This window comes from Petromyzon marinus, chromosome 21 (assembly GCF_048934315.1).
Source record: "Petromyzon marinus isolate PM22_M1 ecotype Great Lakes invasive population chromosome 21, UKy_Petmar_22M1.pri1.0, whole genome shotgun sequence".
NCBI lineage: Eukaryota > Metazoa > Chordata > Hyperoartia > Petromyzontiformes > Petromyzontidae > Petromyzon > Petromyzon marinus.
This window is the reverse complement of record NC_133687.1, coordinates 4838476-4865662: the sequence shown is the minus strand read 5'-3', so window position 1 is coordinate 4865662 and position 27187 is coordinate 4838476. Positions and strand designations below refer to the sequence as shown.

The window sequence follows — 27187 nt, the reverse complement described above, 5'->3', positions numbered from 1 at the left end:
AAGTGTCTCTCAGTGTCGCGCACTCAAGATCCCTCGCCCACCTGCCCAGATCTCCTTACTCCTGCATACACCCACACCGGCCCCCATCACCACCACGATCATTTTGCCCATGACCAAATCTCCCGCAACGTGTCCAATCGCAACAGAACAGAGAAGCCAAGCAGGCTTGAGCCTGGTTACCGATTAGGTCACCACCACCACCACTACACCACCGCCGCCTTCACACCAATGCTACCACCACCACCACCTAACCTGCTACCACCACCAATTATGAGAAACACCATCGCATCACCAACATCACCACCATGTGACGTGGTTTATTTATTGACAGCTCCAGCACCAGGAAGGTTTGTCAGTAGTTTCCAGGGTTTCCCACGTGGGTCTCCTCGATAACTCACAACTGCAGCAGCTGCCTCTTCATTTTAATAATCGCATATCATATCGCTCAATCACAACGCAACCAATCGCAGCAGCATGGCGTCACAAGCGGACGGAGGCACAACCGGTAGGGAGCGAGTGACTGGCACGAGCGATGGTTCATCCATTAAAGTTGCTTCTCGCACTCAGCGATGCATGTTCCAACCTTGCGAGCATGTGTATGTATGCGTGTTACATGTGTGTCATGCGTGTCTGTGTATGCAAGGTGGCACAGTAGGGAGCACAGTTGATGCACCTACCAGTCATCTCCGCACAACCCATGGCACTTGGGTCTGTCCTATGACTTACCAGCAGCGAGCCTTTCACACTTCACGTGACGGCCTCAAGGTACACCTAGCCTGGCACAAGCGCCATGGCAAATTCACCGCCAATTAATGTTGAACAGTGGCTGTCGTGTGCACAACTGTGTGTTGGACGTACTCCCCTGCCCCCCGACCGGCGCCATCACCCCCCCCGCGCTACCGCCGCGGCGACAGCAGCCGCCCCCAACGCGAGCGCTACCCCGGCCCATGCCAGCCGGTCTACGCGCCGCGCCAGCCGCTCCTCCGTGTCCCACAGGGCGCCCAGCACCGCCGCGTCGCGCTCAATCTCCTCGTCGAGGGTCCCCTCCGGCCAAGCGCAGCCGCCCGCCGGTTCTGGGCCGGACTTCGTCCCCACTGGTTCCGCCGCCGTTTCGTCAATCTCGCCGCTCCCCTCGACTCGCGCTGCGGGCCCCGCGTGGCCGTTGGCGGAGCCGCTGGCGAGCCGGCGCAGCTCGCGCACGCCCCCCGTCAGCTCGGCGAGCCGCCGGTCCGAGCGCTCCGCCGCCTCCCGCAGCGGCGCCAGCCACGCGGGCATCCCGCCGCCGTCGTCGCCGCCGCCGCCGACGCTCGACGCCGGCTCCGCGGATCCGGGGGTCGGTGCCAGTGGCTGCTGGGTGCTGGCGGTGCCGGCGGCTGGGAAAAGATGGGAGACGTTAGACGTGGCGGCGCCGGTGCAGGGAGAAAGGGGGGCTCGCGCTAGTGTGAGACGCGTGAGAGACACGAGACAGGGAGAAAGACAAAGATCCCCTGCACAGCCTTACCAGACTGTTGGGGCAAGCGCTGTTAGTAGCACCGAAGGCTGAGGTGACAAGAGGAGGTGGTGTGCCCAGAACCACCCCCATTTGCCTGTTTCCCCACTACTCTTTATACACCGCACCAGGGGAAGGACCAAGACGATTTCACTGACACGCACACGGGAGAGAGCGACACGCACATGGGAGAGAGCGACACTCACACGGGAGAGAGCGACGTGGGAGAGAGCAACGTGGGAGAGAGCGACGTGGGAGAGAGCGACACTCACACGGGAGAGAGCGACGCTCTCACGGGAGAGAGCGTCGCTCTCACGGGAGAGAGCGACACTCACACGGGAGAGAGCGACACTCCCACGGGAGAGAGCGACACTCACACGGGAGAGAGCGACGCTCTCACGGGAGAGAGCGTCGCTCTCACGGGAGAGAGCGTCGCTCTCACGGGAGAGAGCGACGCTCACACGGGAGACAGCGACACTCACACGGGAGACAGCGACACTCCCACGGGAGAGAGCGACGCTCTCACGGGAGAGAGCGTCGCTCTCACGGGAGAGAGCGACGCTCACACGGGAGACAGCGACACTCACACGGGAGACAGCGACACTCCCACGGGAGAGAGCGACGCTCACATGGGAGAGAGCGACACTCACACGGGAGACAGCGACGCTCACACGGGAGACAGCGACACTCCCACAGGAGAGAGCGACGCTCACATGGGAGAGAGCGACGCTCACACAGGAGAGAGCGACACTCCCACGGGAGAGAGCGACGCTCACACAGGAGAGAGCGACACTCCCACGGGAGAGAGCGGCAGCGTGTGTGTGTGGCGCACCGAGTAGCAGCGTGCGGAGCTGCGTGACGGTGCCTGCGAGCTGCGCCTGCTGCTGTGCGTGCGCCGCCGCCTGCTCCCGCAGCGCGTCCTGCAGCGACTCGGGGCCGCCCCGCGCCTCCCCCACTAGCTGGCGCAGTTCGGCCAGGCGGACCTACGGGGGGGGGGGGGGGGGCGGTTAGAGCGCTGCGCTACGAATCCGGCGACCCGAGTTCGACTCCTGCTCACCGCCAACACCAGTCCTGATTATCCGAACTGGACATGGACCTCCCCTCGGTTGACTGAGCCTCTAACGAGCACCCGGTGTGATGTGTCAACGTCGCCATGAGGGAAACAAAGGCGGCTGGGCGTAGTGTAGGCCACCCACTGCCTCGTCTGTTCAGGCTACATGGGGGATCTTTGTCTTTGGTGTGGGCGGGGAGGCGCGGAGAGCGGGCGAGAGCACCGTTACCATGGCGGCGGCGACGAAGATGACGGAGCCACATGTGGGGTGCATGGGACTCGCACACAGGACATACGAAGGGGATCACCACGACGACCATGACGACCATGACGACGGCAATGACGGAGGTCGTACGGGACAAGTGAGACTCTTACAGTACACGTGCATGTACGGGATTCACACAGGACACGTAGGATTCATGTGGGACATGGGGACGACGACGACGATGATGATGACCATGATGGGACCCGTGGGATTGAGAACACACGGGACGCAAGTTCACACAGCAAAGCAAACCCCCTTCATGTCCCCCGTGCCCGCCCCCCCCGCCGCTTGCCCGGTTGATGTATGTGGAGCCCGCGACGCCGACCAGGGCCCCCACGATGGAGCCGATGAGCGACCAGTTTTTGGTGCGCTCGGTGCGTGCGCGCTCCTTCTCGTGGCTCTCGCGCACGCCCGCCGAGAATGCGGAGAACGCGTCGCGCTCCGCGTGGGCGCAGCGCACGTGGTTGGCGCGCACCGCACGCTCCTCCTGCGGAGACACGGGGGAGACGAGGAGGGAGTGGGGGGGGGAGCATGGTGAGACACTGGGAGACACGGGGAGACACGGGGAGACAAGCGGAAACACGCAGTGCATGTGGCCTACGCGCACCATGTGCTCGTGCGGAGACACGGGGCAGACACGGTGGGCGGGGGGACATTGTGAGACACGGGGACATGGTGAGACATGGTGGGGGGCATAGGGAGACACGGGGACATGGTGAGACATGGTGGGGGGCATAGGGAGACACGGGGACATGGTGAGACATGGTGGGGGGCATAGGGAGACACGGGGACATGGTGAGACATGGTGGGGGGCATAGGGAGACACGGGGACATGGTGAGACATGGCGGGGGGACATGGTGAGACACGGGGACATGGTGAGACATGGTGGGGGGCATAGAGAGACACGGGGACATGGTGAGACATGGTGGGGGGCATAGGGAGACACGGGGACATGGTGAGACATGGTGGGGGGCATAGGGAGACACGGGGACATGGTGAGACATGGTGGGGGGCATAGGGAGACACGGGGACATGGTGAGACATGGTGGGGGGCATAGGGAGACACGGGAAGACAAACGGAGACAAGCCACACAGCGCATGTAGCCCGCTTACACCACGCGCTCCTCCTGCACAGACACGGGGAATACAGAGGGGAGGCATGGGGAAAGACGTGGAGACACAGTGTGACACGGTAGGGGCATAGGGAGACATGGGCGGTGGGGATGGGGAGACATGGGGCGACACGTTGGCGGGGGGTAGGGGGGGCTTGGGGAAATACAGGGAGACACGGTGAGACACGGGGAGACACGGTGAGATACAGGGAGACATGGTGAGACACAGGGAGACATGTGGGAGACACAGTGAAACACAGGGAGACACGGTGAGACACAGGGAGACACGGTGAGACACAGGGAGACATGTGGGAGACACAGGGAGACACAGGGAGACACGGTGAGACACGGGGAGACACGGTGAGACACAGGGAGACATGTGGGAGACACAGTGAAACACAGGGAGACACGGTGAGACACAGGGAGACACGGTGAGACACAGGGAGACATGTGGGAGACACAGTGAAACACAGGGAGACACGGTGAGACACAGGGAGACACGGTGAGACACAGGGAGACATGTGGGAGACACAGGGAGACACAGGGAGACACGGTGAGACACGGGGAGACACGGTGAGACACAGGGAGACATGTGGGAGACACAGTGAAACACAGGGAGACACGGTGAGACACAGGGAGACACGGTGAGACACAGGGAGACACGGTGAGACACAGGGAGACACAGGGAGACACGGTGAGACATGGGGAGACACGGTGAGACACAGGGAGACATGTGGGAGACACGGTGAGACACAGGGAGACACGGTGAGACACAGGGAGACACGGTGAGACACAGGGAGACATGTGGGAGACACAGGGAGACACGGTGAGACACAGGGAGACACGGTGAGACACAGGGAGACACGGTGAGACACAGGGAGACACGGTGAGACACAGGGAGACACGGTGAGACACAGGGGGACATGTGGGAGACACAGGGAGACACGGTGAGACACAGGGAGACATGTGGGAGACACAGGGAGACACAGGGAGACACGGTGAGACACAGGGAGACATGTGGGAGACACAGGGAGACACGGTGAGACACAGGGAGACACGGTGAGAGACGGGGAGACACGGTGAGACACGGGGAGACACGGTGAGACACAGGGAGACATGTGGGAGACATGCAGTGCATGAAGCCCACTCGCATCGCGCACTCCTCCTGTGCAGACACAAGGAAGATATGAGACGCAGCAAATGGCACGCAGTCATACACGACAAACACACGCGGGCCGCACGGGACCAAGGTTTAAGAGACATACGGGACACAAGCTGATGACTAAGCAGACACCGCACGTGTCCCACATGTGTCTCCGTGTCTCTGTCTCCTGTCCCCGTGTCCTCGTGCTTCCACGTCTCCATTCCCCCGTATCTCCATCTCCACCCCCCATCCCATATCCCCGTGTCTCCGTCTCCCCCATCTCCCCCTGCCCCGTGTCCGACTGTTCTGTGTCTCCGTCTCCTCCTGTCCCTTGACCCCCTGGCCCCTGTCTCCCCCTGTCCCGTGTCCCCGTGTCTCACCTGCAGGAGGCGGTGCTCCTCAGTAGCGAGCTCCAGGTACCTCGCGTCGTCTCTCTCCACTCGCTCCAGCCGGTCCCTCGCCTGGCGCAGCTGAACCTGGAGCGCGTCGACCTGGGCCTGGGCCGCGCGCACGGCCCCGCGTGCCGCTAGGAACACCCCCTCCGCCTGGGGGATGGCCACAACCACGACATCCCAACATAGGACCACAGAGCTTGGGCAAATTGTTGGCGCCGGTTCCGAGCACCTTCCCAAGCACCTGTCTCGTTTCCCATGCCTCGGTTGGGAAACCACCACCACCTCCAGAACTGCTACCATCATCAGAACTGCTCACATCACCACCAACCACCACAACCAGAACTGCTACCACCACCACCACTGCTCCCACCACCACCACCACCACAACTGCTACCACCACTACCACCAGAACTGCTTACCACCACCACAACCAGAACTGCTACCACCACCACTAGAACTGCTACCACCACCACCACTGCTCCCACCACCACGACCACCACCACAACTGCTACCACCACTACCACCAGAACTGCTTACCACCACCACCACTAGAACTGCTACCACCATCACTAGAACTGCTACCACCACCACTAGTACTGCTACCACCACCACTGCTCCCACCACCAGCACCACAACTGCTACCACCATCACTAGAACTGCTACCACCACCACTGCTCCCACCACCACGACCACCACCACAACTGCTACCACCACCACTAGAACTGCTTACCACCACCACCACTAGAACTGCTACCACTATCACTAGAACTGCTACCACCACCACCACTGCTCCCACCACCACGACCACCACCACAACTGCTACCACCACTACCACCAGAACTGCTTACCACCACCACTAGAACTGCTACCACCACCAGAACTGCTGCCAGCACCATCACCACCACCACTATCACCAGAATTGCTACTACTATCACCAGAATTTCTATCACCATCACTGCTACAACCACCAAAATACCACCACCTCCTGTGCAGCAGCAATGATCCGCGATACAATACCACTATAGCGCTTCAGCACCCACGCCGTCCACGGCACTCAAGTAGTGTACTTCATTATACATGGTACCATGCCCTCTAGTACTCCATCACACGTGGTCCCACAGTACTCTGGTACTCCAGTACCCTGTGGTACCATGCCCTCTAGTACTCCATCACACGTGGTCCCACAGTACTCTGGTACTCCAGTACCCTGTGGTACCATGCCCTCTAGTACTCCAGCACGCGTGGTCCCACAGTACTCTGGTACTCCAGTACCCGGCGGTCCCAAGGGTACCTGCGTCACTTTGCTCTGCGCGTCTCGTAGCTCCGTGAGGCCCACCACCTCCTCGTAGCGGCTCCACCACTGGCGGCCGGCACGGGCCGCGCGCTGCGTGGCCACGCGGAGCCCCGCGCTTACAGTGGCCACCAGGTCGGGAACAAGAGCTGGGCCCCCCGGAACAGCTGGGCCCCCCGGAACAGCTGGGCCCCCCGGAACAGCTGGGCCACCCGGAACAGCTGGGCCCCCCGGAACAGCTGGGCCACCCGGAACAGCTGGGCCACCCGGAACAGCTGAGCCACGGGAAACAGCTGGGCCCCCGGGAACAGCTGGGCCACCCGGAACAGCTGGGCCCCCCGGAACAGCTGGGCCACGGGAAACAGCGGAACTCGAACCCGAGCAGAGACGCCGCAGCCCCGGGTGCCACGGACCCGGAGTAACTCGGCCCCGGCATGAGAACATGGCGTGCACTGCCCGGTATATCCCAGAGTCCCGAGGAGGTCGAATTTGAGCCGAGGTTCAAGGGCGGCCCGGCCCCGGTCTCGCCCGCCGAGTTCTGCCCCCGGTTTGCCCGGGTCCTCTGATCGCCCCGAGCGCCACCCGCAGACGACCGGGTCCCCTTCGTCTCAAGGCCTTGAGTTTGACCGCTGAAAATCGTCCGGCTCCCACCCCCCCACCACCCCGAGTCCCAGGTTGGACTCCCGTTGCCTTGGGGTTCCTGGTTCCTGAGTCAAATGATGCCTTGGGTCAACTCCAGAGTCCTAAGGGGGTTGAGTCACAGACCCCAAACCGGGACCCCCGAATTCACGGGTCCCGAGGTTCGATCGCCACTTCCCCAGTCCAAGGGTTTGAGTCCCACCGGCAAACTTCGAATGCCTCGGTCCGACCCCGGTGTCCCCGGTCCCCCTTGCTCCCGGTGCCTCGGTCCCCTTTGCTCCCGGTGTCTCGGTCCCCCTTGCTCCCGGTGCCTCGGTCCCCCTTGCTCCCGGTGTCCCCGGTCCCCCTTGCTCCCGGTGTCCCCGGGCCCCCTTGCTCCCGGTGCCTCGGTCCCCCTTGCTCCCGGTGTCCCCGGTCCCCCTTGCTCCCGGTGTCTCGGTCCCCCTTGCTCCCGGTGTCCCCGGTCCCCCGCGTCGCTGGGTTCAATCTCGACCCCGGGTCCCCCTTGACACCTCGGAGGCCGGCTAGGAAGTGACGTCATTCCGCGCGGTGGGTTGGTGGGGGGGGGGCGTGTCCAGCGGTGACGCCTGCCGGAAGTGCATCCCTGTAAACAGCTGATTCAAATTAGCGCGCACGTGTGCGGCGGCGCTGCGGCAGCGGCGGGTGACCTCACGCGCGACTCTGACCTCTACGGCCACCCTGACCTGACCCCTACGTGACCCACAACTCCCCCCCCTCCCTCTCTTACCCCCCCCCCCCAGCCCCGTCTTCACCATCGACAGCATTCGCGGCAGCTGCGGCCTAGCGCTGCCTCGAGCCTTGCCGGCGCTTGCCAGGGTTGGCCGCCGGCGCGCGAGAACGCGGCCGAGACCTCCGGGCGGCGCGGTGATGCGGGGTCCCCGGGTTCCCACCGCGCCGCCGCCGCCGCCGCGGGGCCGGGGAGGTGGCGGAGGAGGCGCGGGCGGTGGGCCCCTGGCCGCGCCGTCGCTGTCGGCGCGACCGCTGCTGCTGCTGGCGGCGTGGGGCCACGAGGCGCTGGTGCTGGGGTTGGTTCGGGCGCGGCGCTCGCTGCTGCGCGCCGCGCTCGCGGGCTCCGTGCTGCTGCTACTGCTCTGGGTGTCGCTCTTCCTCTACGGCTCTTTCTACTACTCGTACATGCCGGCCGTGAGCTTCGAGGCGCCCGCGCACTACCACTTCAGGTAGCGGGGCCCTGGCCCTCACCCGAGCCGCCTGGCTTCGCGAAGGAGGGAGACGCATGCGAGGAGGGGGAGACGTGGAGACGCAGGGGTGGAAGGGGACTGAGGGGGGGGAGACACGAGGACGCCTCTGGGACCGAGACGGGACTAGAGCAGACGCGCCGAGACGCAGGCGGAATGTGCTGTACGCGGGAAAGAGAGGCGAGGGGGACGTGGAGACAACGCGGCATTGCGCGGGACGTGAGCGGGGGAGACGCAAGAGGGACACGAGGGTGGAGACGTGGCGAGGAGTTACGGGAGACACCGGGGGACACCACAGCCAAGACGCAGGAGAAACGAGGGAGCAGTGGGGGGGTGGAGCACACACAGGGATAACAAGGGAGGCACGGGACTGGGGGGGTGACCCTTGGACGCACGGGGGACACGGGACCGAGGAGACCATACCAGTGGTGGTGGTGGTGGGTGGGGGGTGCAGGTGCATTGTGTGTGTTGACCTGTCCCGCGACCTGCCAGCAGCCAGGCTCCCAGACACGACGGCAACCTCAAAGTGCACCTAGCCTGGCACGAGCTGTTGTGTCACCCTCTGTGTTGTCCCCAGGTCCGACTGCCCCCGTCTCGGGGAGGAGCTGTGCTCATTTCCCGTGGCGAACGTCTCGCTCACCACCAACCACGGGCGTGACCAGGTCACTCGCACACACGAGACAAAGATACCCCGTGTAGCCTGCACAGACTGTTGGGGCAAGTGCTGTTAGCGAGCACTAGTGAAGGCCGACACGACACCTACGAGGCGGTGGTGTGGTGAGAAACACGCCCAGCCGCCTTTGCCTCCCCAATTATGATGTTTATATTCTGCATTAGGTATTCGTTTGAGGATGAGTAGACGTAGGGGAGGACCGGGTCCAGTTGATTATGATGTTCGGGACCCTGTATCACGCATCTCTGGAGTTGGTGGTGATGTTGATGATGACGTAGATGGTAATGATGTTGACGGTGATGCTGTAGACGGTGATGATGTTGATGGTGGTGTTGATGATGTAGGCGATGATGTTTGGGACCCCGTACCACATCTCCCTGGAGTTGGTCCTCCCCGAGTCTCCGACCAATCAGCGGCTGGGGATGTTCATGGTCGTCATGGAGACGTACGGGCGTGGAGGCGAGAGTCTGCAAACAGCAGAGCGCGCGGTACTCACGCATTGACAGTACCTGCTACAATACAGTAAGTCCTCCTTTAACACGGTAGATGCGTTCCTGAAAAGTGCGTTTCAGCAAAAACAATTTCCCCATGAATAATGTAACAATCAAGTTTGACCAGATGCGATCAACTACGCATGCACAGCGAGATGGTGGGACAAACGACTGGGGGTACGCCGCCGCATTACCGTATCATTCCGTGTTCTGTATCACCGCTCCGCTCGGCCGCGCAGCTGAAGAAAGTAGTTCTTCATCGACTGGTCCGAGAAACCGCGTAATGACGGGCGTGTCCCGCATTATAACGGGGCTCGTTCCACGTTATAACGGTGCGCGTTCTGCCTCATGATGGCGTGCGTTACGCATTGTGCGAAAAGTGTTCTCTAATGGAAGAACCGCGTTGTAGCGTGAACGCCACTTGTTAAGCGAGGACTTACCGCACACTTCACTACACGACACAGTATTTACTGTCAGCAGAGGCATGCAAAACAAAGCCAAAAATCCCCCGTGTAGCCTTAACAGACTGTTGGGGCAAGTGCACCTATGAAAGCCGGTACGGCACATAAGGGCATGTGTGGCCAGCACCACCCCCGGCCGCCTTTGTCTACCTTGTGGCGACATGTACACACAGGACCAGGTACTCATTTGAGGCGAAGTCGACCTAGGGGAGGCCTATCACCGATTAAGATAATCGTCACCGGTATTGGCCGTGAGCGAGAATCGAATTCGAGTCACTGCGTTTGTAGTGCAAAGCGCTAACCGCTGCGCTACCTCTCCCCACAGTATTGGCATACACACACATTAGCGATGTTGTGGCCATGGTGGTGGTTGTGCACGTGATGCAGCAGTGCCACTCGTGGTACTGGTGCAGGTGATGTAGCGGTACCGCCCGTGGTTATTGCGGTGGTGCAGGTGATGTAGCGGTACCGCCCGTGGTTGTTGCGGTGGTGCAGGTGATGTTGCGGTACCGCTCGTGGTTGTTGCGGTTGATGGAGACAGTGGTGAACGCACCGCTGCTGCTCGGCGGTTGGACCGAGCAGAAGCAAACGCTTGACGTCAACTTCTACTCGGACTACCGGGAAAACGCGGTGAGCAACCACAACCACCACCACCACGCACAGCCACAATACGCACAATCGCATACAACCACAACCAACCACACGCAGCCACAATACACACAATTGCATACATTCGCACACAACCACAACCACCATGCACAGCCACACGCAGCCACAATACACCTACACACAATCGAACACAACCACTGCACACAACCACCACACGCAGCCACAATACACAGAATCGCATACAATCACACACAACCACAACCACCATGCACAGCCACACACAGCCACAATACACCCACACACAATCAAACACAACCACTACACACAACCACCACCACCACACAGCCACAATACACCCACACACAATCGAACACAACCACTGCACACAACCACAACCACCACACCCACGATACACCCACACACAATCACACACAACCACCACGCACAGCCACCCACAGCCACAATACACCCACACACAACCACAACCACCCTTTCATAGGTGTGCCGTGCCAGCCTTCATAGGTGCTACTCGCTAATAGCACTTGCCGCAACTGCCTGTGTGTGCTACATGGGGGATCTTTGTCGTTGTGTGTGTGTGTGTAGTACCGCCCCACGTGGGGGGCTCTGGTTGAGATTCGCGCGCGCAGAGTGGAGATCTACTCGGCAATCGTGCGCATCCATGCACGCTTCACGGGGCTTAGGTGACGCCACCATCACCACGATCAGCACCACTATCAGCACCACGATCAACACCACCACCACTACTACCATCAACACCATCACCACGATCAGCACCACTATCAACACCACTATCAACACCACCACCACTACTACCATCAACCATCACAATCAGCACCACTATCAACACCACTATCAACACCACCACCACTACCACCAACAACACCATCACCACGATCAGCACCACTATCAGCACCACTATCAGCACCACTATCAACACCACCACCACTACCACCAACAACACCATCACCACGATCAGCACCACTATCAGCACCACTATCAACACCACCACTACCACCACGCCACCATCACCACCATCACCACCATCAACACCACCACCATCGCGACCATCAACACCACCACCATCACGACCATCAACACCACCACCATCACGACAATCAACACCATCACCACCATCAACACCACCACCATGAACACCATCATCACCATCATCCACAGGGCTCAGGTGACGCCACCATCACCACCATTGCCACCACCATCATCACCATCACCACCATTGCCACCACCATCATCACCATCACCACCATCGCCACCACCATGATGAGCGGTGACTGCGCCAAGTTGTGCACTCATGGTGATGATGGTCCTGTGCCTCTGGTTCAACTCGTCTGGTTGTTGAGTCGTGCTTGTGTGTGGTTCCCGTGTGTGGTTCCCGTGTGATTGTGGTCGCCGCGTGTTTTGCCGTAGGTACCTGATGTATTACTTCCCCGTGACGTGCGCACTCGTCGGAGTTGTGAGTAACTTCTCGTTCCTGCTTGTGGCCGCGCTGCTCTCCTACCTTCAGTGGGGGGGGGGCAGGCCTCCCGACAACATCCGCGTGCAGGTAAGGGGGCATGGGGGGCATGGTGGGGGGGGGGTGGTACGGGGGCTTGGGGGGCACCGGGGGTGGGGGACACAGGGAGGGGGCAGAGTGATGGGAGTGAAATGATTCATGGGAATGATTGATGGTGGTGATCGTATTGATGGTGGTGATGGCATCCCTCACCGCAGGTGGACTTCCGGGAGGGGGTGACCCCCATAACTACCTCAACCCCAGGGACGACTCTGAGACAACGGCGAGACGCGCTGAGACAGCGGAGAGACGGTGAGAGAGAGAGAGATAATGTGAGCGAGATGGTGAGAGTGAGAGATGGAGACGTTAAAGAGAGCGGGGAAATAGTGATGGTGAGATGGTGAGCAAGTATGCATTTGTGCATGTCTGTTAACCTCTGTGCATATTTGTGTACCTGTGTGTTCATAAGTGTATACCTGCATGTGTGTGTAGTTGCATGTGTGTGTGTGTACCACCGAGGTGACATCACTACCACTTCGTGGCGAATGGTGACGATTGTTGTGTGTACCTGTGTGTGTATCTTTGTCTTTCTGGGTGGAAGGCCTATTCCAATCGGCTTTTTCCCATCATGGTGCTCATAGCCAACACAGCGACAAATGGGGCCTCTGGACGGTGCGACGGGCAGGTGACCAATCCACCTTCAACTAAATTACCACTAGACCAGGATATAAATCGCAAATTAAGTTTGTGCCGGAGGTCCTGGGAGATGGGCATCTATGGCGTCCCCTGGCCAAACCCCATTTTGGCGGAGCCAGGAGACTGAACCTTGGGGTTCCTCCAGATTTGGCAAAAAGCCACTGTGAGTGGTCACATGGAATGCGCAAAGACTCAGTGTGGAGGAGATGCTGCCACTCCTCTGTCGCGAGCTGGACCAGTACCGCCTGAATCTCTGTGGTATTCAGGAGGTCTGGTGGACTGATTCTATCTCTGGTCACTATGAGGTTTTGACAGTCCTCTACTCGAGGCAGAAAACTAGCAAACAACAGGGAGTGGCTCTTCCTCTGAACAAAATAATGAAGGGAGCGTGGCAGTGAGGTGTGAGAGGCTGTGAGTCCCAGGGTACTGTGGGCTCGCCTTCCCATCAACCAGAGGCGAGGAGTGGTGGTCGTGGTTATTTATGCCCCCACCGAAGATGAACATCAGTGGAGGGATGCAGGCAAGGCCGATGAGTCAGATGCCTTCTATGACCTCCTGTCACGGGTGCTAGCTAAAATGGCCCCTCGGGATATAGTCATCCTGTTGGGTGCCTTTAATGCCTGAGTTGGTCATGATGCAGGCACCTGGGCTGGAGTAATTGGCATGGTCCAGATCAGCGAAATAACCATGGTAGGAGGCTGCTAGACTTCTGTGCAGCCCATGGGCTTGAAATTACCAACACGCTGTTCCAGCATCGGCGCATCCACAAATTATGGATGCACGCCAGGTCCAAGTAAGAACATCTGCTGGACTACATGGTGATGGAACAACAGATGCGGGCCCATGTTCTTGACATCAGGATCTACCAACAGTGGCCTGGTCTCAGCTGATGAAAGTTGCAAGTGAGTATGTCATCATCGCTTGGAGTTGCGGTTGGCATCCTCCCCCCCCCCTCCTCTTGATGCTGAGGGGAAATGGGCAAGGTTTAGTACTGTGGCTCATGCAGCTGCAATGGCTGCTTTGGGTACGCGGTCCAAACCTCCCCTAGAGATCCTGACGGAGGAGGTGTTCCAGCTAGCTTAGAAAAAGTAGCAGGCCCACTCCTACCATCTACAGCATACCACGTCAGAGAATGAGAAGTGGTGGTTGTGGGTTGTTGAGGAGATGAGATCTGTCTCGGTAGCCCATGATCACAAATCGCTCTTTAATTCCATTAGCACCACACCTATCACCATCCTTCGGGGGAAAGACCGGTGATCTGATCTCTGATCCCCAGGAACAGGTTTGCAGGTTTGCTGAGCATTTCTGTGAGATCTTGGGTAAGGGGAAATCCCTCAGCCCAGAAAACATCATGGGCAAGGTGGGGATGACCCTGCTGAAGCTGCTGTGCCTTAAATAATGGAAGAAGTAGTCACTCCCTGTGAGTGGCTGGCTGAAGTGCCATCAGTTGGGGGAGTGTGGAACGCGATCCAGAGTCTGAGAACAGGAAAAGCGCCAGGCAGAGATGATCTCCCAAGCAAACTGCTGATGGAGGGTGGCATGTTTGTTGACATCATTACAACAGTCCGGACCACTGGACAGGTTCCGCAGGATTGGAATGATGCCCTGGTGGTCCACCCTTCAAGAAGGGGGACCGACCGCACAGACTGTAATACCTACATGGGTATCTCCCTCCTCAGTATGCCAGGAAAGGTCCTGGCAAGGATTATTCAACATCACCTTGCCAGGGCCGCTGAGGGGAGGCTTGCAGAGCCCCAATGTGGTTTCAGACCAGGGCGGTCCTGCACAGATGCCATATTTTCTGTACGTCTGCTACAGCAGAGGTGTAGGTGATTCCAACAAGACCTCCATCTCTGCATTATTGACCTGGTCAAGGCCTATTTATACCATCAACAGGCCAGGGCTTTCAGTTGTTCTTCGTGCTTTTGGAGTCCCGGACCCTCTGCTCACAATCATTAAGGACCTTCGTGATGGTGGCCAGGCCCGGGTAAAGCAACGTGGCCGGGCTTCAGAGCCATTCCCTGTTCACCTTGGGGTGTGACAGGGATGTTCTCTGACTCCTAAATCATTAAAAAAAATGTTGACCACATAGTTCGGGAAGCCTTTCATGGCTGTACCGGAGGAATTTCCGTCCGGTCTAGATGCAATGGGAGGCTGATCGATGACCGGGTGCGGTCGAGGGATGGCTCGGTGCTGGTTAGAAACATTTAGGCTGGCCTGCCTACGATCTATCCTGGGTTCAACCAGGCTGCATGTGTGAGGAGCTCACAAATCCTTGAAAGATCTGGACACAGTCACATCGGTGAGCTCCTCTGGCAGGCAAGGCTGTGTTGGCGAATGGCGGTTGTTATTGTCGTGTACCTGCGTATGTGTGTATCTGATTGTGTCTTTGTAACTGCGTCTGTACCTGTGTGTGCGTAGAACTGACTGCTGGACAAACGCTGCTGACACCGGCAGGAACAGGTGACACACACAGAGTCACTTGGGGTCCCCCTCCTCCTCCCCCTCTTCCTCCTCCCCCCCCCTCCTCCTCCCCTCTCCTCCTCTTGCTGGTGATGGCCATTTTTTTACCTTTAGGGTTATTGGCAGCCAACGACATTGTTCATGATTAATTATTGGGTTAGGAAATGTACCGATCTGGCCGTGATTGTCTCATAAGGCCCTCCACCACCCGACGCGGCCAAACAAATAAAATCGTCACGTGGTGCACAGGCGTGCAACGGCGCGCGGCTTGTGATCGTGTCAGTTCAACTCACCCGATGGTGAGTAAGGGAGTGATTCTCACACACCAGGCGAGTTTGAGAGTGATTCTCAAATCACCTGGTGTGATAATAGTGTGAGTTAGAGAGATGTTATCACCCGGTGAGTTAACAACTCGCCTGGTGAGTTGGAGAGCAATTCTCTCCGAATAATCAGTTATGAATGAGAATCGTGATGTTTTCACAGGCCGTGGTGGTCATGGTGATGGTAGTGGTGATAGTGGCGGTGATGGCGGTGATAGTGGTGGCGGTGGTGATGGCGGTGGTGGTGGTGGGGCCGTGCTGGAGACGCTGGGAGTTCACTCGTCTCTGCCGCTCGTTCGAGGTAACACTGGTGGTGGTGGTGGCGGTGGTGATGGAGGTGGTGGTGATGGAGATGGTGGTGATAGTGGCAGCGGTGATGGCGGCAGTGGTGGTGATGGCGGTGATGGTGGCAGTGGTGCTGATGGCGGTGGTGGTGATGGTTGCGGTGGTGGTGGTGATGGTGGCAGTGGTGGTGATAGTGGTGGTGATGGCGGTGGTGGTTGCAGTGGTCGTGATGGTGGTGGCGGCGGCAGCGATAGTGATGCTGGTGGTGGCGGCGGCGGTGGTGGTGGGGCCGTGCTGGAGACGCTGGGAGTTCACTAGTCTCTTCCGCTCGCTCGAGATCACGCCAGCGGCGGCGGTGGTGGCCATGAGGGTGATTTGCGACGTCCCGTTAGCCGATCCCTCCCGACCCCCCACCCGCTAACCCCATCCCTACCCCCACCTCCTCCAGTTGCCGTGGGGACCACGGAGGAGGCCACTGCCGTCGTCGCCACCGACGACACGGAAGAGGGTGACGCCCCCCTCCTTGCGACCTCTGACCCGGAGCAGGGGTCACTCAGGCAGCGTCACGTGACCTCGCTTACGCACTTCCCCCCTAGCCCATCGCCCCCCCCCTCAACTATGACCCCTGAACACTTGACCCACGGCCCTGTACTCTGACCCAGTGCCCTGCACTCTGACCCAGTGCCCTGCACTCTGACCCAGCGCCCTGCACTCTGACCCAGCAGTGCCCTGCACTGTGACCCAGCGCCCTGCACTCTGACCCAGCGGTGCCGTGCACTCTGACCCAGCGCCCTTCGCTCTCTGTGATGCTTGTGGCAAGAGCCGTGGCGATCTGCCAGTCCCAGTGCATACTTAAGACTGTTACAGAGCTCCCTCAACCCCCTCCTCTCCCCTCTGCACGTTCGCGATTGCTTGAAAAAATATAAACAAATAAACTCAAATGACCCGATGGTGACCCACGTCTGCCAATGTCTCCGACGCCCCCTCGGGGGCTCTTCAGCCTTGTCTAGACCACCAGCTCCAGAGTGGGGACGCGTGACCGTACATTCGAAACGACCGCCGACGCGGCGGAGGGCTGGGAACGTGGCCGCATGAGTGAGCGCTCGGGTCTCCTGGGTAGAAGGGGGCCTGGGTTCGATCCCCGACTGGGTCCGCTACCCCTCTCTGGCCAGTTTGTACGTATGTATGTTGAACTTCTTTCGCACCATACGTAGCCAATCATGCTTGCTAATCGGTAGGTGCGGGAAAAGTTGTTTCTCCCCCTGTTCTGCATGGGTTTTATCTGTGTAGTGACAGAATAAGTGGTGTAGCAGCATAGCGCTGGCTGCTGGCGGGGAAGGGGATCTGCGGCTTACAGCAGCCCTGACGTCAGCGGGCCACGTGATACACTAGAGGGGATGTCTGGGGGAAAGGTTACAGAAGGAGCACACGGGGAAGCCCCGGGAATCCGCTGGTAGGTTCTAGAGAGGGGGCGTGGCCAGGGCGGAGCGAGGCCACGCCGGGAGCATAAAAGGGGGTCCCTGAGCGAGAGCTCGGGGCTGTCGTTTGGAGTGGGATCCCCGTCGTGCTGTTGAAGATCGTCGCTGTCTTCACTCGACATTGCGCTGCTAGACGGTAGTTGGCTGTCTCGGTTCAGCGCCGTCGGTGTTCGACGGCTAGCGTTGTGTATAGGCTAGCGACCCACGTAGCGTTGTGGATAAAGCGAGCGACAAGAAGAGTGTTGACCAGCGTAGGGGGTGTGTATTGTGCGAAGGGTGCTCGGTTAAATAGAAGTGCCTCCAACTCTTAGTGTCTCCGAGTTAGTCCACTACATCTGGATTCTCCAGTTCCTATAAAAACACAGTACCCAGGAGAGCCTCATCGAATCTCAAGTCTCATGTTTAGGAGGGTCCTGCCAGGTTTGTCGCAGCAATCGGGGGCGATGCTGCTGCTGTGTGATCCCAGTTGAAGAGTTTTGCAGGGAATGTCAACTTTGGGGATGTGGTTTGGCCGATGCCAATTCCGCTGTGTGTGGGTTTAGCTACGGGAGGAAGCAGGAGAACCCGGAGGAAGCCGACTCAGAACAGGGGGAGAAGATCGAAAATCTGAAGTCGTCACTTTTAGAGCTTTGTGCAGACATGGGACAAGTGCTGTAAGCGGGTAGCAGCAGCTATGAAGTCTGCCACGGCACACGAGGGGGTGGGTGGCCAGCACCATGCCCGGTCACCTTTTGACCCCGCAATGGTCATGTTTACACACCGCACCAGACACCCATTGGAAGCTTAGTCGACTCAGGGGAGGTTCAGGTCTGGTTCAACTATTCGGCACTGATATCAGCCGTGAGCAGGAATTTAACTGGCTGCCTGGTTTTTCGCGTAGCGCACGAACAACTTCACCACCGCTCCCCATTCTCACTGCAGAACAGGGGGAGAACAAACTCCACACAGAGAGAGGTGCCCAGGTTGAGAATCGAACCCAGGGGACTTCTCGCTGCGAGGCGCATCACCGCTCACTCGCTCTCACTCACTCGCTCTCTGTGCAGAGCTGCATCAGTGTCATTGAAGAGGAGAGAAGAGCGACACGGGCCCGTGACGGCATCACTGGTTTATTTGCCCTAGAGGCCTCTTGAGTGGCACACACACACAGGTTCAGTACACGAGGCCCCAACAGTCTGAATATTCCTGCTCATAAACACCGCGATTGGGTACGTGCGCGTGCGTGTACGTGCAAGCGTTGTTGATATTCAGGGTCGCTGGCCCAGCAGTAGTAGCGCCTTCACTGCAAGTTGCGGGGACTCGAGGTTCGAACCTGGCAGGCCGCCCTGGTTAATACTGCGGTGGTGCTGGGTATTATCCATTAAAATACTACCACTCCGCGTCGTCCACCGCACTCGCAATGAACGTTAAACATCCTGTAATGTGATTTGCAAGCTCGGCCCACTTTGTGCCCGAGCCTGCAAAGCAGCAGCATCGCCCACCACCCGCACCACCCCCTCACCTATACCACTACTCTGAAACTACCGCGGGCTGTGTCTGTGAAATGGCGGCAGGGCCTTGCGGAGTGTGACGCTCCCAAAGAGGCAATCGTCACAACCCCCCCCCCCCCCCCATGGTGTTCATTGTGGCTACGTCCGTTTCCCCCCGCCCACCTCTGGCACACCACATCCAGGACGAATCTACCCCTGCTACGGGCCTGTGCCCACTAAGCCACTTTGCCAGCCTACTCCAGTCTTAAGCCTGCGACCCAGGATACATTTGCCGACCCGGCACACCACATCCAGTATATCTCGCCTCGACCTGTGGCTACGTTCCGCTCACCACGAACCTCCCCCCCCCGCAACTCGGTCGAGCGCTCGCCTGCAAACTGTTTGGTGATAAATTATGCACAGGCTGCAATACTACAGCCCCCACCCAAAGCAATAGAGGGCCCTCCCACAACTTCCATCACACAGATAAATGCAGGGCTGCCTCACCACCCTCCCACCGGGGCCCCCTTCTGGTTTCACGATTGTAGCGCCCCCCTCCCCCCCCACTGTAAGAGGGCGACCGTCTCCCGCTGCTGCCTGTAAACAATAACAAGAGGCGGCTACACAACCAGTGAACGCTGTGCACGGTGAAGAGCGGAGTGCGGCGGTCCCTCGTTAATTCGCGGCGAGTGATGTGTTCCGGTAGATGCACGCGAACAGCAAATTTCGCGGATAATCAAAATCGGCCTACGAAAATCTTTTTTTACGAATTACCTTAAATAAATACAGAAATCGAATCACTTTATGTCTCTCTCTCGATGCAGCAGTCGCGGAGAGTTCCAGATGCGATTCGCGGATAGCCAAAACCGCGGACAGCGAGTTCGCGAAGAACGAGGGAATGCCGCACACGCGGTAAATGTCGCATCACGGTCGCTCGCGAGGGCCGCAGAAATCTCGCGCTCGCAGCCACCGTCACGAATCCTCGTCCAGTTCCAGGGTCACGCCACGTGCTCTGGTACAGCGGTAACGGTCCTGGCCGGATTTTCTGTCGGGAAACTCCACCACTTGACACGGCCAAACGAATGTAATCGTCACTTGGCGCACAAAGCCGTGGTGACAACGCGCCGATTATGATGGGGCCAGCTCTCCCACCAACACTTCCACTCACCCACACTCCTGCCCACTCACCCACCCCACACTGCTACCCACTCACCCACCCACACTGCTACCCACGGACCCATACACTCACCCACCCACACTCCTGCCCACTCACCCACCCACACTGCTAACCACACACCCACCCACACTGCTACCCACGCACCCATACACTCACCCACCCACACTGCTAACCACACACCCACCCACACTGCTACCCACGCACCCATACACTCACCCACCCACACTGCTACCCACACACCCACCCACACTGCTACCCACACTGCTACCCACACACCCACCCACCTACTCCTACTCACTCGCCCACCCATCCACACTGCTACACACTCGCCCACCCACTCACACATGCGCTCACCCTCTCATCCACCCACCCACTCAACTCGCCCGGTGAGCCAGAGGACTAATCCTCACGGCCAGGTTCAACAGCGATCAGGTCCACACCACTTCAACGGACGCTGCGTCTGCAGGCCAGGAGCCCGGGACGTGGACGAACGGCCACGCATGGTCACACCGCGCGGTGACTGAATTCGCTTTGGCCGTGTCGGGCGGCCGGGAGGGTGTCGCAACTCGATTCTGGCCAGGATTGTGCGTTGCCACGTGGCCCAACCCAGAAAACCCGGTGGACGACGAATCGTCACGGGTGTCGCTGCACGTTGGCCACCCACACAGCTCCTCCATCAGCCGACGCTATCAGCGGTGTACAAGCACAGACAACAACTTGTGTCTACAACAATAACAACGCCGCCGCCGCCGTGTGCGCGTGCATGGCCTTAAAACGCAACTTAAATAGCAGGCGACGTTTTGGACGATGGCCCTTCCCTTCATCGCACACACAGAGTGAGAGAGAGGCCGTTAGTGAGAGCGGGTGATGGTGACGTACGGCTGCTGATGTAGTCGCAGAGCGAACAACTACAATCTCATATCCAGGTGGTCAAGCCAGATAGCCGCGTCGGCAGCACCGGGGCGTGTCGCTGTGATGTCTCCTTTATATTTGCGGATTGGGCATTGCGTCGTTGTACGTTGTACACGGTCTGTTCTGGATGAACAAAGTCGCACACAACTGGAGCGTTTTTAATTGTCCAAATGTGCATCAGGCATCCGCATCTGCTATGGTTTGGTTTGTACGGATGCGGTCGAGGGTGGACAATGAGCTTCGTGGAAGATCAAAACCAGGAACTTTGGAGATGATGATGATGATAATGATGATGACAATGATGATGACAATGATGATGACAACGATGATGACAATGATGACGACGATGACGACGATGACGACAATGATGATGATGACGACAATGATGACAATGATTACGATGATGACGACAATGATAATGATGATGACAATGATGACGACGACGATGATGACGATGACGACGATGACGACGATGATGACAATGATGACGATGATGACGACAATGATGATGATGATGACAATGATAATGACGACAATGATGATGATAACAATGATGATGACGACAATGATGATGATGACAATGATGATGACAATGATGACGACAAGGATGATGATGACGACAATGATGATGATGACGACAATGATGATGACAATGATGATGACAATGATGATGATGACAATGATGATGATGACGACAATGATGATGATAACGACAATGATGACGACAACGATGATGACGACAATGATGATGATAATGATGATGACGACAATGATGATGACGACAATGATGATGATGACGACAATGATGACGACAATGATGATGATGATGGAGGCTACTCGATGACACCGCGGGCATGGGGGAGCCTGCGGAGAATTGCGTCCAAGTTCGCCGGTCGGCGTGAATTTTAAAATCATCGTCCGAGTGACCTCTCAGGCGGACAGGCTGACCCTGACTCTCAACTGCAGCCTCACCCGCCAGCGCGCCCTTACAGCGTCTCAATGATGCCTTCGCAGTCTCTGAACCACGGCTTCATGGGGTCAACGACGGGGCACAGCGCATCACCTAAAGCCTCGTAATATGACCTTAGGGGCCGTCCATAAATGACGTCACACAATTTGGGACGATTTTTGACCCCCCCCCCTCGTCACACATCGTCACAAATGTCTGACCGCCCCCCCCCCCTCCTAGGTGCGTGACGTCATTTATGGACGGCCCCTTACAGTCGGTCCGACCTACAGTCCCAGCCTGACCTACAGTCTTGCAGTCTGAACTACAGTCGGGATTAACCATCGTCTGAACTACATATAGTCTGACCTGCAGCCTTAGTCTGACCTACTGCCTCACATCCTGACCAGCAATTGCACAGTCTGAACTAGAGTATCGCATTCTGAACTACAGCCTGCGCTACACATCATTACAGCTTGACCGGGAGTCTCAGCCTGCTTTACAGCCTCACAGCCTATCCATCCTGCAGCTATCACAGCCTCACCTACAGCCATCACAACCTCGCCTACAGCCATCACAGCCTCGCCTACAGCTATCACAGCCTCGCCTACAGCTATCACAGCCTCGCCTACAGATATCACAGCCTCGCCTACAGCTATCACAGCCTCACCTACAGCTATCACAGCCTCGCCTACAGCTATCACAGCCTCACCTACAGCCATCACAGCCTGCCCTACAGCCATCACAGCCTCACCTACAGCTATCACAGCCTCACCTACAGTCATCACAGCCTCACCTACAGCTATCACAGCCCCACCTACAGTCATCATAGCCTCACCTACAGCTATCACAGCCTCACCTACAGCTATCACAGCCTCACCTACAGTCATCACAGCCTCACCTACAGCTATCACAGCTTGCCCTACAGTTATCACAGCCTCACCTACAGCTATCACAGCCTCGCCTACAGCTATCACAGCCTCGCCTACAGCTATCACAGCCTCACCTACAATCATCACAGCCTCACCTACAGCTATCACAGCCTGCCCTACAGTCATCACAGCCTCACCTACAGCTATCACAGCCTCGCCTACAGCTATCACAGCCTCACCTACAGCTATCACAGCCTCGCTTACAGCCATCACAGCCTCGCCTACAGCTATCACAGCCTCACCTACAGCTATCACAGCCTCATCTACAGCTATCACAGCCTCGCCTACAGCCATCACAGCCTCGCCTACAGCTATCACAGCCTCACCTACACCTATCACAGCCTCACCTACAGCTATCACAGCCTCGCCTACAGCCATCACAGCCTGCCCTACAGCTATCACAGCCTCGCCTACAGCTATCACAGCCTCGCCTACAGCTATCACAGCCTCACCTACAGCTATCACAGCCTGCCCTACAGCTATCACAGCCTCGCCTACAGCTATCACAGCCTCACCTACAGCTATCACAGCCTCGCCTACAGCCATCACAGCCTCGCCTACAGCGATCACAGCCACGCCTACAGCCTCACCTACAGCTATCACAGCCACGCCTACAGTCATCACAGCCTCACCTACAGCTATCACAGCCTGCCATACAGATATCACAGCCTGCCCTACAGCCTCACCTACAGCTATCACAGTCTCACCTACAGCTATCACAGCCTCGCCTACAGCTATCATAGCCTCGCCTACAGCTATCACAGCCTCACCTACAGCTATCACAGCCTCGCCTACAGCTATCACAGCCTCACCTACAGCTATCACAGCCTCACCTACAGCTATCACAGCCTCGCCTACAGTCATCACAGCCTCACCTACAGCTATCACAGCCTGCCCTACAGCTATCACAGCCTCGCCTACAGCTATCACAGCCTCACCTACAGCTATCACAGCCTGCCCTACAGCTATCACAGCCTCACCTACAGTCATCACAGCCTCACCTACAGCTATCACAGCCTCGCCTAAAGTTATCACAGCCGGGCCTACAGCTATCACAGCCTCACCTACAGCTATCACAGCTTCACCTACAGCTATCACAGCCTCACCTACAGCTATCACAGCCTCGCCTACAGCTATCATAGCCTCGCCTACAGCTATCACAGCCTCGCCTACAGTTATCACAGCCACGCCTACAGCTATCACAGCCTCACCTACAGCTATCACAGCCCGCCCTACAGCTATCATAGCCTCACCTACAGCTATCACAGCCTGCCCTACAGCTATCACAGCCTGCCCTACAGCTAGCACAGCCTCACCTACAGCTATCACAGCCACGCCTACAGCTATCACAGCCACGCCTACAGCTATCACAGCCTCACCTACAGCTATCACAGCCTCACCTACAGCTATCACAGCCTCACCTACAGCTATCACAGCCTCGCCTACAGCTATCACAGCCTCACCTACAGCTATCACAGCCTCGCCTACAGCTATCATAGCCTCACCTACAGCTATCACAGCCTGCCCTACAGCTATCACAGCCTCGCCTACAGCTATCACAGCCTCACCTACAGCTATCACAGCCTGCCCTACAGCTATCACAGCCTCACCTACAGTCATCACAGCCTCACCTACAGCTATCACAGCCTCGCCTACAGCTATCACAGCCACGCCTACAGCTATCACAGCCTCACCTACAGCTATCACAGCTTCACCTACAGCTATCACAGCCTCACTTACAGCTATCACAGCCTCGCCTACAGCTATCATAGCCTCGCCTACAGCTATCACAGCCTCGCCTACAGCTATCACAGCCACGCCTACAGCTATCACAGCCTCGCCTACAGCTATCACAGCCTCACCTACAGCTATCACAGCCCGCCCTACAGCTATCATAGCCTCACCTACAGCTATCACAGCCTGCCCTACAGCTATCACAGCCTGCCCTACAGCTATCACAGCCTCACCTACAGCTATCACAGCCTCGCCTACAGCTATCACAGCCTCGCCTACAGCTATCACAGCCTCACCTACAGCTATCACAGCCTCGCCTACAGCTATCACAGCCTGCCCTACAGCTATCACAGCCTGCCCTACAGCTATCACAGCCTCGCCTACAGCTATCACAGCCTGCCCTACAGCCTCACCTACAGCTATCACAGCCTGCCCTACAGGCTATCACAGCCTCGCCTATAGCTATCACAGCCTGCCCTACAGCTATCACAGCCTGCCCTACAGCTATCACAGCCTGCCCTACAGCTATCACAGCCACGCCTACAGCTATCACAGCCTGCCCTACAGCTATCATAGCCTTGCCTACAGCTATCACAGCCACGCCTACAGCTATCACAGCCTCACCTACAGCTATCACAGCCTCGCCTACAGATATCACAGCCTGCCCTACAGCCTCACCTACAGCTATCACAGCCTGCCCTACAGCTATCACAGCCTCGCCTACAGCTATCACAGCCTGCCCTACAGCCTCACCTACAGCTATCACAGCCTGCCGTACAGCTATCACAGCCTCGCCTACAGCTATCACAGCCTGCCCTACAGTCATCACAGCCTCACCTACAGCCTGAGCACCACACCGCCACCCAGATGGCCACACACACCGACGTGCACAATGAGGCTCAGGAGGGGGGGGGAGGAGGCTCCTGCCCAGTGGAAGATGGGGGAGGGAGGGGGGCACAGGAGGTGGGAGGGCTGGGGGGGGCAGAGGAGAAGGCACGGGGATCAGCGGAGGGGGCAGGGGGGGGCGGGCTGCGTGTGTTCCACCCCCCCCCCCCGGGGGAGTTCGTCCTGTGCTTCTCTGCGTGCGTGTGTACACTCGCACACAAGCACGCACACACGCACGCTCTTACGGGTATACGCGTGTAGGTATACGCGTGTGCGTGTGTGCACGTGTACACACACACAGGTATACGCGTGCACGTGTGTACACTCGCACACAAGCACGCTCTTACGGGTATACGCGTGTACGTGTGTGCACGTGTACACACACGCAGGTATACGCGTGTACGTGTGTGCACGTGTACACACATGCAGGTATACGCGTGTACGTGTGTGCACGTGTACACACACACACACAGGTATATGCGTGTACGAGTGTGCACGTGTACACACACACATACAAGCATACGCGTGTACGTGTGTGCACGTGTACACACACACATACAAGCATACGCGTGTACGTGTGTGCACGTGTACACACACACATACACAGGTATACGCGTGTACGTGTGTACACGTGTACACACGTACAAGCATACGCGTGTACGTGCCTCGTACATACGCAAGCACACACACACACACGTACATACGTACATAACTGTGTGTGTGTGTACGCGTGCCACACTCACGCACACACGTACACGCGCGTGTACACGTGCGCGCGCTAGGAGCGTCTGTGTGCAGACTTGCGAGCCTGGCTCTTGGAGCCTCTGCCCGAGGCCTCCTCACTGCAAGAGACAACAACAACAACGACGATGACGACGACGATGACAACAAAGATAAATGTCCCGCAGGTAGCCCACCATGGCTGTCGGGGCAAGTGCTGTTGGCGAGCAGCACCTAACGTGGGAGCAGTGTGGTCAACACCGCGCCCTTAGGGCCGCGTTCGCCTCCACAACGGTGACGTTTACACACTGCACCAAGGGTCAACATAGATAGGGGAGGGCCCGGGACTGGTTCAGATGTTTGTCACCGATGTTGGTGGTTGTGAGTGGGAATGGAACTCGGGTCGTCGGATTCGAGTGCGGAAAACCGCGTGGACCGACGCTCCCCGCTGCTATGAAGTAAGGGGCCGTCCATAAATGACGTCACGCGATTTTGGACGATTTTTTTTTACCCCCTCGTCACACGGCGTCATAAAAAGTCAGACCCCCCTCAAATATGACGTCACAAAGCTCTGTCCCCACCCCCCCCCCCAAAAAAAAAACATGCTTCAAATCGCTTTAAACTATTGTGATTGTAGTTGCGTATTTAATGTGGTGCTGCACTCTGATGTTGTAGGAGAAAACATTTATCAAAAAGTCCGTTTAATTAAGTAGAACGTGTCGTCTGGTCAGCACCACACCAAACCGCCTTTGTCTCCCCAGTGGAGATCTTTACAGACCACACCAGGTACTAATTTGAGGCTGA

General features: G+C 57.9%; 3 protein-coding genes across 3 annotated transcripts in view; 1 reads left to right on the top strand and 2 right to left on the bottom strand.

Moving 5' to 3' along the window:
• Positions 1-283: 283 nt before the first annotated feature.
• LOC116944493 (mitochondrial potassium channel-like) lies at positions 284-7953 on the bottom strand. Its single transcript, XM_032958149.2, has 5 exons — positions 6749-7953; positions 5443-5607; positions 3098-3292; positions 2322-2472; positions 284-1373 (listed from the first exon to the last, which is right to left on the bottom strand). Exons 1-5 carry the CDS (start codon positions 7190-7192, stop codon positions 883-885), a joined length of 1446 nt encoding a protein of 481 aa, XP_032814040.1. The 5' UTR covers positions 7193-7953; the 3' UTR covers positions 284-882.
• Positions 7954-8004: 51 nt separating this feature from the next.
• Positions 8005-17088, top strand: BSCL2 (BSCL2 lipid droplet biogenesis associated, seipin). Its single transcript, XM_032958152.2, has 10 exons — positions 8005-8586; positions 9182-9266; positions 9622-9765; positions 10725-10859; positions 11442-11539; positions 12285-12420; positions 12588-12681; positions 15487-15528; positions 16012-16149; positions 16582-17088. The coding sequence occupies exons 1-10, from the start codon at positions 8276-8278 to the stop codon at positions 16788-16790; spliced, it is 1392 nt and encodes a 463-aa protein (XP_032814043.2). The 5' UTR covers positions 8005-8275; the 3' UTR covers positions 16791-17088.
• A 1613-nt stretch (positions 17089-18701) lies between these two features.
• LOC116944495 (protein RUFY3-like) overlaps positions 18702-27187 on the bottom strand; it is a 28749-nt gene continuing 20263 nt past the window's right edge. Inside the window, exon 15 of the mRNA XM_032958151.2 lies at positions 18702-26505. Coding sequence (XP_032814042.1) covers positions 26442-26505 — 64 coding nt within the window. The 3' untranslated portion in view covers positions 18702-26441. The remainder of the gene's footprint in view (positions 26506-27187) is intronic.